Raw genomic sequence first — 15,243 nt, 5'->3', positions numbered from 1 at the left:
GAATGCCTACCTTCCAGGTGTGCTCCTTGGCACTGTCTTATCGCAGTCCTGCAATTAAGAAAAAGAGCATGAAAATTCTAGAAGTTACTTTAGGATTTTATATACAACTAAGTTGCAAAGCATCAACTCAGAGCCTTTAAATTTAAGTTATTTAGCCTGAATAGCATCTTTATTCAATATGTGCAGCAGTTTAAAATTGTCTGCATTTTCCTTATACAGAAAGAAAAATAGAGTTACTTCCTCCAAGTTTTCACCACAAACCTACTATCTCAGAGTCCTATACATTCTGACTACAGTTCCAATTTCTACCACTCACCAATACCATGTTTCCATCTTTTTGAATCAAGTGATTCAACTTTTTACAATGATATTCCTGAGATACCCTGAGTACTAGGAAATAACCAACTAAATGTGCTATCTCAAAGTTCTCCATATGAAGAAAAAATCAAAGACTAGAACTGGGAACAGGAAGAAACAAAACAAAAGAGTGTGGATTACTGCTGGGTAGCACAGACCCGACAGGTATTTTTGATTTAGCACACTAAATGCCATTTCTGGCAGAAGCTGCACATGGTCAGTACTGACAAAGAGGAAAAAAGAGACCTTTTCGATAAAAACAGAGGTGCTGCTATACTCCCAGGTACAGATACAGTTTCCCTTACCATCCCAAACACAGTCCCAAGCTACTAATGTGCAGAGACGTCCACAGTCTTTTAGGCAGAGTGGTAGAACATGATGGGTTCTATCTTTAAATGGCGGGCCATTACATATGTTTTGAAATACACTATTGCCACTTTATGCTCAGAGAAAGCCCATCTGAAAACAGTAAAAGAAGATTTCCTAGATAAAAGCATACTGTTTTCACAAAAGAGATAATTTTCCCCAAATTTACATTCAGGGATACCCAGGGTTTGTCTAACAACATTCCAACTAATTTTTGTTTCTTAATCATAAATCTCCTCTTAAGCTGCTCAGTTTGTGTTGGAATATTGAACATTGCTGAAGTACTGAACTGTGAATGCATTCATGATTTTTTTCTGAAACTCTGATTTAATGAACGTACCTGCTCTCCATCGCTGTCTTCACTACTGCTAAGTTTTAAGTCATCTTTCAACATACTAAGTAAAAGGGAGAAAACGAGACAAGTTTTTCCACATACTTTAATTACTTTCAAAGCATTCTTCTATATTTCAACATGCTATTGTTTATACTATAAAGTAGGCTGCATGGGTGAAATCCGCAAGATACCATTCTAACATTTAATGTTTAAGAATGGTCAGTTAAGACATTCTTTACAGAAGAATAAGGATTCTAGTACTTTGACTCCTTAGTCCATTCTGTTCAATTTAGAAAGGAAATTTGACACAATTCACTAATGTGGGAGGAGCAAGCTTGTGTATGTTCGACTTCTTACACACAATGGCCAAGAATACTGTTTTAAATAGACTCAAGAAAGCTAACACTAGTGGCTGTTTCCTGACTTGTGGCAACAGTGCAACTGTTCTAAGCCACAATTATTTTATTATTATTCAAAGCTGTAATTATTTATGGTAGTCATACATACACAAACTATTTCACAATACTGAAAATATGGGAACACACTGAAAACATATAGCAGGGTACGGGGCCTTTGTGCGCATTGCAAACACCTTTGATTACAAAAAGAAAACATCTTACTCTGTCTGGTTCGATTCACATCTGGAGAAAGAAAATGAGAAAGGATTAAAAATGAGAAAGGATACTGAATTTCACAGTATATCTGTTCTACCAATAATCTGAAAAGAAACATCATCCTCTAGGATCTAGTTCCTGAAATATTTTTTATTGTTATCCTTTTACAAAAGATGCATTTATCTCCTTTTTGAAGTTTTTTGACCAGATCACAACCGCAATTTTTTTTTTTTAATTATTTAAAACTGTATTGTCACAGTAAGCATCTCAACTTTCTTCCTATGCATCCCACTTCAACATACGTCCAATGCTACCTCTTGTTCTTAGATGCTCTCATGCTCTCCAGCTTTGGAAACAGCACAGTTCGTTGTCAGCAGTCTATACTGCTATGACAAAAGCAAAGTCAAATGGTGAACTTCTATTTCTACCACTTGTTGAACTGGCTGCATATGAGTATTTTCTTAAACTACATTGTTTTGGGAAACTGACTTTAAGTCTATAATAAATGAGGGGGGGTTCTTTTCGTTCTATTCCCTTCCCACAGGTCATGTGCACAGACTAGCAGAAGAACTAGACTTAATTTTGTGACTGTGTTAACGGACTGCATCACAACAAACGTTAACTTAGAGTAACAAGTTTTCAGAATCTACAACCACTTTCATTAAACATACAATCAGCTGGTAAACTTTTATTTTCATGGACATATTTGTTTGGAAACAATCTTTTGACAGCATATAATTGATTTTCAGGTATGAGAAAGGTGGACTACAGCCATCCAGAATATTCCAGTTCCTTTTTATTTTTTCTTCCACTTGCATGATTGACCAAGTAAAATGTTGGGTCTGTGTGCATAATGAACAGAAATATTTGTCAGTCTAAGAGACTGAGCAGAACAAACTTAACTAGATCCCAAACATAGCTTACTGTCTCCTTCAATACAAAACAGTTCCCCATCCTGTCTACTTGCACAACCACTACAAGCTGCTTCCAGCTGACAGCTCTGCAATGCACACCTTTGGGAAGTCCTGTCCCGTCCTGCCCGTTCTTATATGCTGATACCTTAGGTCCAAACTCTTGCACACCTACCCTGATCACTGACAAGAAAACAGAGGAATGGAAAGGCAGCACCGGGTATTTGTTACTCATTCCAGTGTGCAATATTTGGTCTACTGCCCCAGAAAATGGCTGCTTAATGATGATGCCCTTTTTCTGCCAGTCAAGGACAAGCATGCTAAAGTGTCTGTGCAAGAACTGATGGATTCTAGTAAAAGAAACGGCTATTTTCCAAATCTTAAAATTCAACTATTGTTCATGAAATATTTTCTCAACAGCCACTTACGATTTGGATTGATGACCATTGGATGTTTTTGATGAAGGATTGTATCGTTCTAGAATTAAAAAGAAGAAATGCACAGTTGAAAACTCAGTCAGCAAAATAAGTCACTCCAAAGTTGGCACAAGTAGACAGTCTTAGATAAACCAAGAACAGCTGAGTAGACAGGGGAAAGTAATAACCAGCTAATGCGAAGTATGACCTCCCGCAGACAGAAGTGAGTGGATGCAGAGACAAAATACTAAATACAGCAAATAATTCAATCAACAAAACCTAGAAAATTATTTAAATAACTGCTGTCTAAACCAATACACACTTAATTTGTTATTAATGGTGTGAAAAACTGCTTTGCTTCTATCAAGATTAATCTATTGCCTTCTACATGAAGTATATGGGATATAGATCAGCCTGTCAAGCTCTGACTTGTTTCAACATCCCTGCATAGCTTTTCAGTGGATGAGCAAACTTTACATCCGGAAATCAAATCAAACTCAGAAGCCAATTCTTACAATAGGAATATATACTGATATAATCTGCTTTTCAGTTTGGTGTTTTTTTTTTTTTCCCCCTTCCCATGTGTGGTGGTGGGGTTTTTTGGGTTTTGTTTTTGTGTTTTTTTTGTTTTTTTTGTTTTTTTAATTCTGGCAAAGAACTATGCGTAGTTCAACAGAAACAAGAAGTGAGGCTATTAAAAGTTCAGAAAATTCAAACAGGATTTGAAAACTGGTTCTGTGTTTTGATTAACCTTGCCTCTTTATTTAGACACCCAAAGATCAGTTGCTCCTATAATGTAGTCTATGGTTTAGCATTATGGAATTAAGTTTTGTTTCCTTAATTTCCCACTGTATCAGGTGTTTAGATTAAGCTGCTTGTGAATATCTAACAATAAACCATTCTTCTTTTACTATTTAATCTGTTTAATCACTTCATGAGGGAGTGAAAAGACTTTTGGAAGGTAACAGCACAAATCTAATTTAATTTCACCTATTATGTTACCTGTGTTAAATTATTAATTTCAGTACTATTCAAAACAACGACACAGTTAAAGAGAAATAAAAGCTGCTTTTATCTAAAAATCTGAAAATGCATTCTGGGCCAAGACGTTCAAGGATATTACTAAGCATATTACTGTATGAGTTCTTGACCAGTTCTCTCTCGATTTTAAAATGACAAAGTGAAAATGAACAGTGAAACAGCAATGTGCTTTTTCTACTGAAATATGAGCATAAGCACTATTTTGGTTTCTAATATGTCCCCAAGCAGGCAGTTGGGTTTTTTAAAGGGTGTTTTGTTTTACTACTCAGCTTTTTTCAATTAGATCAACCACAGAGGCATTTTTTCAAGAATTACAATATATGACAAATTTAAAATACGTATTTTTTTCCTAGAAGACAGTAACAACCTTTCAACTCAGTCATAACTTTCTAGATCTCAACAAGAAATGAGAAAGAAAAATCAAGCAACTGTTTTATAGGTCAAAACTTGAAAAAGTACAGAAAATCTTAACTTAGGCTCCTTCCTATGACCAGTCTGGAAAATCTCACTCTCTAAAAAGCGTGACATCTTAAGAGATACTAAGAATACTGAATCACAACAAAAACATTAACCACATTACAGGAAGTTTAACATACTTACTCTGTTCGCCAGTGCCAAAACTGGACTGTTGAGACTCCTAAGGGAACAAAAGATCACAAGTGGTTTTATTCACCAGGAATCTTAACATAATCAAAAAACATGCTGCAAGCAAGATATTCTTTCTACCTAAAGGACGGCACCCGACCTCTAATAAAGGGAAAAAAACTAACAATAAAACAGAAAGAGTGATTCTTGATCTAGGCCCCAACTCCTCTCACCAGCCGTAAGGGCACAGCCAGCACCGGGAAGGAGAGCTTCACGCTCCTCTTCCTCAGCTCAGCTCTCCCACTTGCTTGGTTTTAAGAAGGGCCACATGCAGTTGCACTACATGATACCTCAGACTCCAAAGTCCCTACCTAACTTCCATAAATCCCATCTTCGTGTACGTTTAGCATGGAAAGGAACCATTCAGTATCTTCATCTTCCTTATACACAGACAAACTTTGCTGCTAGTTCTGTGTATTTTCATTCCAACTCTTCTCTCTGCACCTTTCTTTTTCAGACACATACAGCATCGTGGTGGACAAGCAATGAGTATAGTAACAACCCATCAACAAAATACCTCAGCTACAAAGGAGCCTAAGAGACACTGAAACTTAACCTGAACAGCTCTGCAGACCCTGCCCGAAGAGCCCTTCTCGTGAGCCCCTGGCAACCGCAGTCAGGCACAGCCACTCCTGCCCGCAAAGGCCAGACCTTCAGGTAATCAGACAATTCGCTTGTACAAAAGCCAATGAACAATGATATGTAACTTCCTTTGATAGATAATGAATCTGTTACCTATAAATCTAGCCGTGAAAAGATGAAGCCTTGCAAATTTTAGCACTTGTATGATCTTCAGTATTCCCAATTCCAGAAAACTCAATTCTGACTCCCAAGACTTAGTAGATTATAAATTTTTTGAAACCCTAAAATATTGTTTTAACAAATACGCAGAGGCTACCAAGTTACTGAAAACCTACTTCTAGGCTAGAGTGTCAGTTTAAAATAGGACCTTCCTGACCTCATTTTAAAATGAGGACAAATGCTGGCCCCCTAAATAAAAACTGAAAATACCTGACTCAAATCAAAGTTATATACGCACATTTTACTTAAATGCTCTGGCAATGGCAAATCAGGATTACAATTCAACAATGAATTCCAGTTTTTTTGGTATACCTGTGAACCAGTTTTCCCAAACAGACAAGTCACTGGCATGCAACAGTTCTATACACAATTTACAAAATTTAATTTTTTAAACACACAAAACCTTTACACAGCAAAGCACACACATATTTCTGATTTCCCTTTTTATTTCAAAAGTGAAAGCAGTTGCAATAACTCATTGAACAAGTCTTTTGTTCGTAGGGAACTTGATAAAGAACTTTCCTTGTAAGGCGTTTTGAATGTCTCTAGTCTTTACTAATTGAAAAAAAGGAAGGGACAATGAAAATAAAATTGACATATGTTTAAAGTGCAAAGCGAAGATAAGTTGGAGAGAAGCCTTCTGTCTTCAACAGAAAGCAAAAGCTACACTTTCTTCAAAATAAAACCTGATTTTATCTTTTACACAGGTACGAAAAGCGCAAGTGTGATTCCCCAACTGCCCTTTTCCACTGTCAGCTTACACAAGCTGACAAACTTTTGACAAGTAAAAAAAGAAGTAAAGGCCACACCATAATCAAACGCCACATCTACAGAGCAACTGCGCTGGGGTAAGCACAGGATGAGGAACTGGCACCCATTGTTACCAATATGTGTCTCTCAAATTCTGCAGAAAACACCTGCCTAATCGCTCGCTTTAGTCAACTTCCTATTTCTAAGGCATAGTGCAGTCTTTCAGTTAAGTGCACTTCAACGAGGTCTTATGTTTAAATATGCAACTTTTTCCAACTCTCTTGCCATCTATTTTGTGTTTGAATACATATCTAAGAAACTCAGAGATTAAAAAGAAGCTTTACTTTGAACTCCAAAGTTATTTATAGCAGTATCTTCTAAAGGTCTACTTCAGAAAGAAGAAATTAAAAACAACTTGAAGCAAGGAAACTCTTTAACCAAAGTATAATAGACTGCTGAGGTTAGAATGTGAAGACACTTAAGCAGGAAACAAAATCGCAGCTTGTACTCCAACACAAAAACCAGGGAGAGAAAAACCCTCGCCAGCTGGACAGAACAGCAGTCGGGTACTGAATTCTCATTTGTAGGTTACCAGCTTGGCTGTAGTCCCAGCTGTGGTGAATGGGACCCATTTCCATTTAATGTTTGAAATCTCAGGTCAGATCTCATTTTTATTTCTCAGAAGAAAGTTTCTATATTACAGCAGATCAAGGGATCTGACCACTCGCCTTCTCGCTAACTCCAGCACAGGGCAGACGTGAACACACCTGGAGACAGAACCCACCTCTTCAGAGATGCCCCTAGGTCACTGCACAGGTATGCAGGTACAAAAACTGCCAATCCTCTTGCGTTGCTTTGAAACGGAAGACTTCCACTCTCTAACGAACAGTTGGTGTTTTTAATATGTTTTACAAACATGCCAGTATTTTTGGAGTTTTTGACTGTGAGCCCATGGCTTAAAAAAAGTTCCACAGGATAAAATTATAGAGTGTTAGGTCATTGGATAACATTTTTTATCAAGACCCAGGAATCTACATTTTTTTCATATCATCCATAAAACTTTCCCTGACCTATTTTCATGAAGTTTTATCTTCTGATTCAAAGACTTCCTCATAACTATTAGATATATTTATAGTAACCAGAGAGGCCCCGGTCAGGAGTTTGTGTTCCTTCAAGCTACTCACTATCTACACATAGGGTAAATGATCCTATCCCAACAATCTTACAAATAAAATCAACTCATCCACCAAAGGGAGCTGAATTTTATGTGCACAGGCAAAACATACCAAATACATACACAAAAGGAATGCTGTGAAACACGTCGGCATATTACTTGTAAATAAATTGAGCACAGCATTAAAAAGAATGATCCTTCCTCGAACAGTACTGCTCGATTAAAGTAAACCACTGTTTTGTTTTGTTTTCTGAATTCTGCTCTGGGTCCAGACTGCACAAGCCTATGGCTTGCTAACTCGCTGGAATTCTGCAAAGATGCTGCTGCCAAGAATGACAGAGGAGAGAAGGCAGAGGAAATTATAGGCTTTGGATGCAGAGAGAGAATTTGACAAAGTTCCATGGCTGAGATGTGCAGCCACAAAATAAAAAAGCTGGCAAAAAGTCAAAAGACTCAGAGCTGCCATAAATGGAATTTTCTGCAAACTAGGCGAAGAAACACAATCCAGGTTGATAGGTTCAAAAAAAACACAACCTATCTTTTTTGTTCAAACATCACCAAGACTGTGTGATCTTACATAGTTTCTCTCTGTGTCACAAAGACAAATATTTTTCTGCACACCTTCTTTCTTCCAAAACTGAATCAAATACCAGAGAAAGGCAGAAACAAGCAGATCTAGCATCCCCACCATCAAGTGTGCTCAAAAGTGTGTGAAGGGAAAACATCTTCCCAAAGGTCCAGGAACAAGGATTCAAAGCAGTGGAATAAGTACCTCTGTTGATGAGGAAAGGTGTGGAATTTCTTTCTTTACAATAAAAAGTAAGAATTATTTCCAAGTTCACAGATTTATATAACACAGCAAATAAACCCCGACTAAAAGTAATATATGCAAGATTATTATCAATCTAATGTCAAGAAAATAGACAAGAAGATTTATTTCCAGATATGCCTTCAGAAGTAAGCTGAGAACTGTACAGTATGTTCTGCATTTTCAGCTCACTGGAGAGAAGCAAGCAAGACGCAGTGAGATAGGAACATGCAACGCAGAGGGCGATGACAAGAGGTCTGCCCGTAGCTCCGGGATACCTAGCCAGGACGAGAATCTGAACCGTTTAACTTCGCACCAGTCTGTGGGAGTTTTGTGGATGTGCACTTACAACATGGGACCTGGAACCTTTGGGCAAAAGAAGGTGATGTCAAAGCAGTCCCGTAAGACAACTGATTTAGACAGATTAGAGACCTCAGTGAGAACATCTTCTTAAAATACTTCACTGAATTGTTCTGTTTTGGGGAGCAATTTGGATCAAACAGGAAGCTGATAGCAGCAAGTAGTGCTCTACAACAGCAGTCCAGTCAGAAAAAGCGTAGTCTTAATTATTATGAAGGTAACTTAAAAGACAAACAACGTAATTTCTTCACTCTGAAGTTATGCCAAATCAGGGGTGGAGTACTCCAATCCATTTCAGAGATATGTTGAGTCTGGAGAAAAATTATATTGCCGAGATAAATCTTTTACTGGTAATCAGTAGATACAGGAAACAAAACATGAACTCTTGAATGAGTCAGCTGTGCGTAGCAACCGTAGCAAGCAGAGTTCAGCTTTCAATAGCTATCTCCCCTGCCTATCTCTGCCCTGGCTACCCATCAGCTTCCAAGATGCTGCAGATTGCAGAGCTGTATTTCAAGGCAAACAATCAACAGTGCCAGTTTCCCTTGAAACCCTGGAGCTGGGGCTGCCAGATCCAGCCTCAGGGGACGGAGCAAGCAGCTGACAGCAAGAGAACTCCTTCCTCAGAGGTGTCAGCTCAAGCAGGCCTCCTGGAAATATGCCCTGTGCCATCAACAGCAGCAAAGAGCGACTGATTTCTCTTTAGAGCTTAAACACTTTAGTAGTTATTAAGTACATGGGAAGTTAGGAAGAAGATCTTTTGGAACAAGTGATCTGAAAATTTCTTTAGCAAAAGATCTGATTTTAAAACTTAATGTTTTTGAAATTGAAAATGTAAGACTTAATAGAACTGTTAATGGACTTCAAAATTATAAGGAAAATTCAGTTCATGCAGAAAAGTACACTTAAATTTCTTAGTATTTACCAGCCAGTCTCCATTACTGCGCTAGATGGAAGAAAACACACTTGCCTGGTTCTACACAAAACTCTGCAAAGCATTCCCCTAATAGGGAAAAAAGCTCAATGGCATTTTCAAGCTTCAGAAATATCCTGAAGAAGGTCTGAATTTATGAAACAAAAAAGTAAAAGAAAAGCTATATTATAGACATCTTTGCAGACTGCTCTGTGTGTGTAAATCAGAGGAAAAACGATGGCATTCTTTCTAAGGCTACTGCTCACAAAAGTTGTTCTGAAGCAAGATAAAGAGATACAAAGCACTGAAACAACCCCAGAACTATACAGAATTGAATTTAAGAGTTCCAAAATCCTGATTTTTAACAGGAGCTACTCTTTCAACAGCATTCAGTAGACCACAGCACTGACCTTTGTTGGAAAAGGAAATTTTGACGGTTCTGTTTTGCATGGTGTATGAATAGCAGTCAGTGGAGGCGGCCAAGAATGGGTCATCTCCTATAACCAGAACAAAAAAGGAAAGCTATTAAGAAAATTAAAGTAAAGACATCAAGTTACAACCCTGATTCAAATGGTAACCCCGTCTCTCAATCTTCAGTTCATTGTCCACACTTCACTAAACTTTACATTCAAATCTTAATTTCCCAAACGTCTAACAAAGATTTTACACATAAACCTAAATTTTAGTGTTACCCATGAGATCAGATAGTTAAGACATAATAACAAGCAAAAAGGCATAAATCAGTAAAATTGGTTGGCCTGAACATAAATGGCAGTAGAAGTCAGAGTCTGATCATTTCAGACTGTGAAAAGCACATGTAGGATACATGGGTAGAAACAAGAATCCTAGGAAAGGGAAGCCTACAAAGTTGAGGAAAAAGGGGAAAATCAAATGCCTGAAGCTGGAAAGTGCCTTGTATTCTCTCAGAGCATCTTCACGGACCATGGAGTACTGAAGGTGAGAGCAAATGGTAAGCCATGGAATTGCTCAAGGGGAATCTGACGATTCTTTGGTGCTAGTGGACATACACCTGGGGATCACAGGAGGGGTAAAAAGACTTCAGAAAATAATCTAGGTAGAAGAGAAGGGAAACTTCTGCCACAGGGTAGCAAAAAAATTACTACAATCTAAAAAGATATCAGAATGTAAGGACTGTATTTTGGTGGAAGAAACGGGTAACTCTGGTTAGGTTAACAGGGAGGTGGCCTAGAAGAACAGGAATGCAGTGAGAATATCCAGGAGATGATGATGGGCACACCCAGCAACGTCAGTGCCCAGCTTGCACACAGCTCTGCTTCCCGTCTTCCCCAGTCTACACCTGTGCTAGAGGAGTAACTGAAGAGCCCTCCTGCAAGCCCGACTTGCAGCCAAGTCAATTTAAAAGGCACTAATCAATTGCAGAGTACTTTCCACCTCCTTAGTAACGTTTGAATTTTCAACAAAAAAGTTATGAACAAAAGTGCAGAGAACTTACTTTTAGAATTTCATCCACACAGCTCACATCACCAGACGCTGATGCCTACAAATCAAAACTCAAGATTAACATCTCCTAAGGCAAATTTTCCTGAAAAGATCCCAGGGGCTAGAAACAGTTAATAGTAAACTTCAATCCTTATGATTCATATGGACTCTATATAGATACAAACAGATCTTGCTAATTCTTTTCAGCAACACTGATTTTAATATCAGATAGATCCATATTTTTACGGTATGAGTCACATCCAGTTATTAAAAGCAAATACATGAGATCAATCAAACTGCTACAATGATCTCTTACTTGACAGTTAAAGCGATCATAGACAGTCAGTGATACTAAAAACTTCTAGAGAGAGGGGAAAGAGAATTGCAGCTTTCAATAATTTCCTGGAAGAAGCCGCTGGATAATGTCTGAATTCAAATGCATGACCATGAATGCACAGTAATGACAAATCGCATTATCAAGTAAAACATACGTTACAGCATGATTCTAGAAACAGCAGTTAACTATGAAACTACGCATCTTCTGCATCCCTGACTGCTATGAGCAGAAAGGAAGCAAAGCCACTATACGATTCACTACATCAGCATTAGCGCGTCAAGTCGTCACGAATAAGAAAATTACTTATTTTCAAATTTCCTTACCTGTGTCCTGGATGTTATTTTGCTATTTGTCGAAATCCCAGGAACAAAGCCTTTTCTCTAGCTATCACAATTCAAGCAGTTAAACAGGAGATGCAATGACATTTTATTATTAAGAAAGGCACTCTCCTTGTGAGCTGTAGTCAGAGCCTGTGCCTTAACAATTCAAGAATTACCAAACTACTAAAAGTTGTTAACCCAATAGTATTTTGTATCCAGCATAACTGATAAAAGTTCTGAACCCTGTTCAATTTGGTGTGCTTTAGGGTTAGCTTATTTTCCCTAGGTGAAGGTATAATAATCACATCTAGTAATTGCTACACACTTCAAAAGAAAATCTCATATATGCAGATAGTATCACTAGTCTAAGACAACACGGCTCCCAGTAATAACAATATATGTATCTAGCTTGTCAAAATATTTGTGAATACCCTACTATTTCACTAACTTCTGACTACAGAAATACTCCATGAAAATTAACCTCTCCGAGTTAAGTTAGCCTTTCTGAACGTCTCATATCTTTATTTAATAAAAATCACAGTATTCACATGGAAGAAGCAGAAGGAAAAAATAATTCGTTTTGCACATTCCCCATTTAAAATACAGATCTTCACTGCGTAAGTTCAAGACGCTTTGCGTAACAAAAAAACCACAGCGTTTACTAAAAACTAAATTTCGGTTATGTAGATTGGGATTTTTAAGAAGCTGGAAAATCCCAGCCCAAAGGGATGCCAGCCCTTTCAAGAAGTCAGGAAACAGATAGCAACTTACATCTAGCGGTTGCGAAGGTATTTTCAGCTTGGTTAGATGTGCTTTACTGCTAGGCTTCAGCTCGTTCACGCTGCTGCCGTGAGTCTGACTACTGTAGTGTTCGGAGGATAACTTTGGTTCCATGGATTCCTGTCCATCCATTGGCCTTACGTACGCAGTGGGTTTCTGTAACATTGAACTGGACTTGGACATTAGTGAAGGTGGAAAAGACTGATTAGAGTGTTGTCCACTTGAAAATGAGGGTACACGGGAGGGAGAGTCCCAGTTGGCATCAGGATCCCGGGGAGATTTTGAACGCTGATGTTCTTTACTGTGGTGATCGCTTCCATGAGATCTCGAATGGCTGGAGCTCAATGAAGAAACAGCAGATGGTTTTCCAGGGCTGGAAGAACGGGGTTTGGAGTGTTCGGACCCATGCTGGCTTTTTTTGCGGCTGCTGCTGCTACTGTACGAGTCACGGTCATGTCTCTGGCCACTACTGCTAGTGTTATTGCCACTGCCACGTTGACTGCTGTGTCCGCTCTGTAAACCCGAGGACCGTTTCTGAGACTGCGAGGAAGTGCTAGGTGCTGGTCCTACAGGAGTCCATTTGCTGCTCTGATGTGAGCTAGTATTATGTCTCTGATCACCAAAGAAACTTTGGTTTGATTTTTCATCTTGTGTTGATGGTACGGTTGGTTTAGGAATTCCAATCTTTTGTAGCGATCTATCTCCTGTAAGATCCTCCATTTCATCATAATTACCAAGCATGCTCTGAATACGACTAGATAATTTGTCTTCTTTGCTGGTCTGTGAAAATAATTTTTAAAAATATGCTTAAAAAAACCCAAAACAAATTCACAACTTCACTTCCAGTTAATTGACTTGACAACTACTGCAGTTAATCTAAAATTCAGGGTTAAGATCATGGCTACCATCCATTTCTTTTTTGCCACTGTTTCCAATTCCCAATTTTAGTTCTAAAGCAGTAATTTAACCCCCTAAAACATAAGGAAAAGATGTACTTCAGCAACAGGAACAGTTGAAACAGCACTAATCAGTGTTTCAAATAATGCACTGGTGAGTTGGATGCAAGTTTAAAAATTGTAGATGCCTACTGTCACCTTAAAGACTATTTCTCTAATACAGAATGCATTAGTCCTAGAAAGTTTTAATTAACAGTAAAATAAATCAGCTTAACCTCACCACTGTATGTAATTTTTATTTGGAATTTACACTGGCATAATTCTTGTTGCCAATAGTTACAAGGGTTCATTCTTATACAACCAGTTTGTTTTCCAGATCAGGTGTACTGTATCATTACCCATGCATCCCAACCAGCTTTCGTTAACCTTATACAGGTGGGATTTGCTTATCAAGCACAGTAAAGTGATGGGAGGACAGGAATAAAAGAAAGTTTCTCAGCTTTCCTCCTGCAGGAAGACAGTTTTCAGTCACAATGTTTTACTTCTGGCAAACCAGGTGAAATTGTGATAAGGGAACAGGTTTGCTTTCAAAGTGAGTTTTGAGCTACATAATTAATATATTAAATGGTACTTTTTGAGCTATCCCAGAATTAAGTTATTTTTTTCCAGTTCTGTTCAGCAAAGCAAACCTGGAAGGAAACCTAGCATAGGTTTAAAGCTGCACAAGATCAGAGTCAACTCATTCAAAATAAACTAAAAAAATCAGAGACAAACTACTGGTCTACTACTTAAAGCTGATAATTCTATCATATCAGACATTTCAGCATTTAAAATTTACCTCCTATTTAAACATTCTCCTTCTGAACTTACCCAGGTTTAGATTATACTGAATCAAGCTTAGAAAGTTTAGCAACCGGTTAAACCACCCCAAAAAAAGCAATTTGGCACGACACAATGGACAATTTGGTTGTTTTGGGTCACTGTAGCAAAACCTGAAGAAAGCAAAAAAAATTTGGGTTTTATCATCCCTTTTCTCACTCCCTACAAAGCAGCCCCTCCTTCGTAAGCATTATTATAAATCTGCCAGTAGAGCTGGTTAGTGACTGTCCATCCTTATTTACAAGCCCTGCTTAAATACTCGGCTGACATAAGAGCTGTAGATCTAAAAAGAATGCAGATAAAAATAAATTTAAAATACGAATTTGCATACGACTTCTGCTATAAAAACTACATTTGTAAGAACTGCATAAACTCACAACTTTGTATGGTTCAGCAAAGAGAGGAGAGTTAGGTGGAAAGGCTTCTTCACCCTGCTGAATCTCTTGATTTCGCCTTTCCCTTTCTTTCATACGCAGCACATTCCGGTCTTCACGGTTCATGTTGCTACGGACAAAAAAATAATTTCTGATCACAGAAGGAAACGAGGACAGATGCAAGCACACACAGTTAGGCCCTGTACCTGTTTGGCCAAAAGAATGATCTCAGTTAAGGACCCTCTGCTGACCATAACCCCCAAAATTGAAAATACGTTTGTCCAATTTAAGACACCTCACACTTAGAAGAGCTATAACCCACAATCTACAACTAGCTTCTAACAGGGAAAGTTTATGCAGTAATAAGAAAAAAAAAAAAAAAAGAAAAAAATCCACAAAGTCCTCAGGCAAACAACTATTTCGAACCATTTCACCTGCTTGAATCACTTAGCTGTTTCAACCCATGCTGTACGTCTCCCATTCATTTCTAAAATAGTTTTTCTCCTCCACATCCCCCAAAGTTCTGCAGTTTTATTCTCTTATCACCCCACCCATACAGTGCCTGACTTCTACCGTAGATTTGGTTTTATTTTTGCTGCTGGCATACCTTTATTGGCACTCATTCTCCAACCTATTCTAACCCCAAGCTTTGATGTTGTTTCCAGGTCTCCCCTCCTCCCTGACTCTCAAATGACATTTCTACCCA

The 15,243-nt window shown here is 38.2% G+C and overlaps 1 protein-coding gene across 1 annotated transcript in view; it reads right to left on the bottom strand.

The window, feature by feature from the left end:
- Positions 1 to 14,663, bottom strand: part of AFF4 (AF4/FMR2 family, member 4) — a 30,277-nt gene extending 15,614 nt beyond the window's left edge. The window contains exons 1-8 of the mRNA XM_009698034.1: positions 14,541 to 14,663; positions 12,380 to 13,168; positions 10,965 to 11,009; positions 9,901 to 9,987; positions 4,640 to 4,676; positions 3,011 to 3,059; positions 1,064 to 1,118; positions 11 to 48 (exon numbers count right to left, since the gene is read on the bottom strand). Of these exons, the coding sequence (XP_009696336.1) occupies positions 11 to 48; positions 1,064 to 1,118; positions 3,011 to 3,059; positions 4,640 to 4,676; positions 9,901 to 9,987; positions 10,965 to 11,009; positions 12,380 to 13,168; positions 14,541 to 14,663 (1,223 nt within the window). The remainder of the gene's footprint in view (positions 1 to 10; positions 49 to 1,063; positions 1,119 to 3,010; positions 3,060 to 4,639; positions 4,677 to 9,900; positions 9,988 to 10,964; positions 11,010 to 12,379; positions 13,169 to 14,540) is intronic.
- Between the last annotated feature and the right edge of the window lie 580 nt (positions 14,664 to 15,243).

This window comes from Cariama cristata, unplaced genomic scaffold (genome assembly GCF_000690535.1).
Source record: "Cariama cristata isolate BGI_N322 unplaced genomic scaffold, ASM69053v1 scaffold17480, whole genome shotgun sequence".
Taxonomy (NCBI): domain Eukaryota; kingdom Metazoa; phylum Chordata; class Aves; order Cariamiformes; family Cariamidae; genus Cariama; species Cariama cristata.
The sequence above is the reverse complement of the archived record's forward strand: the minus strand, read 5'-3'. Positions and strand labels throughout refer to the sequence as shown.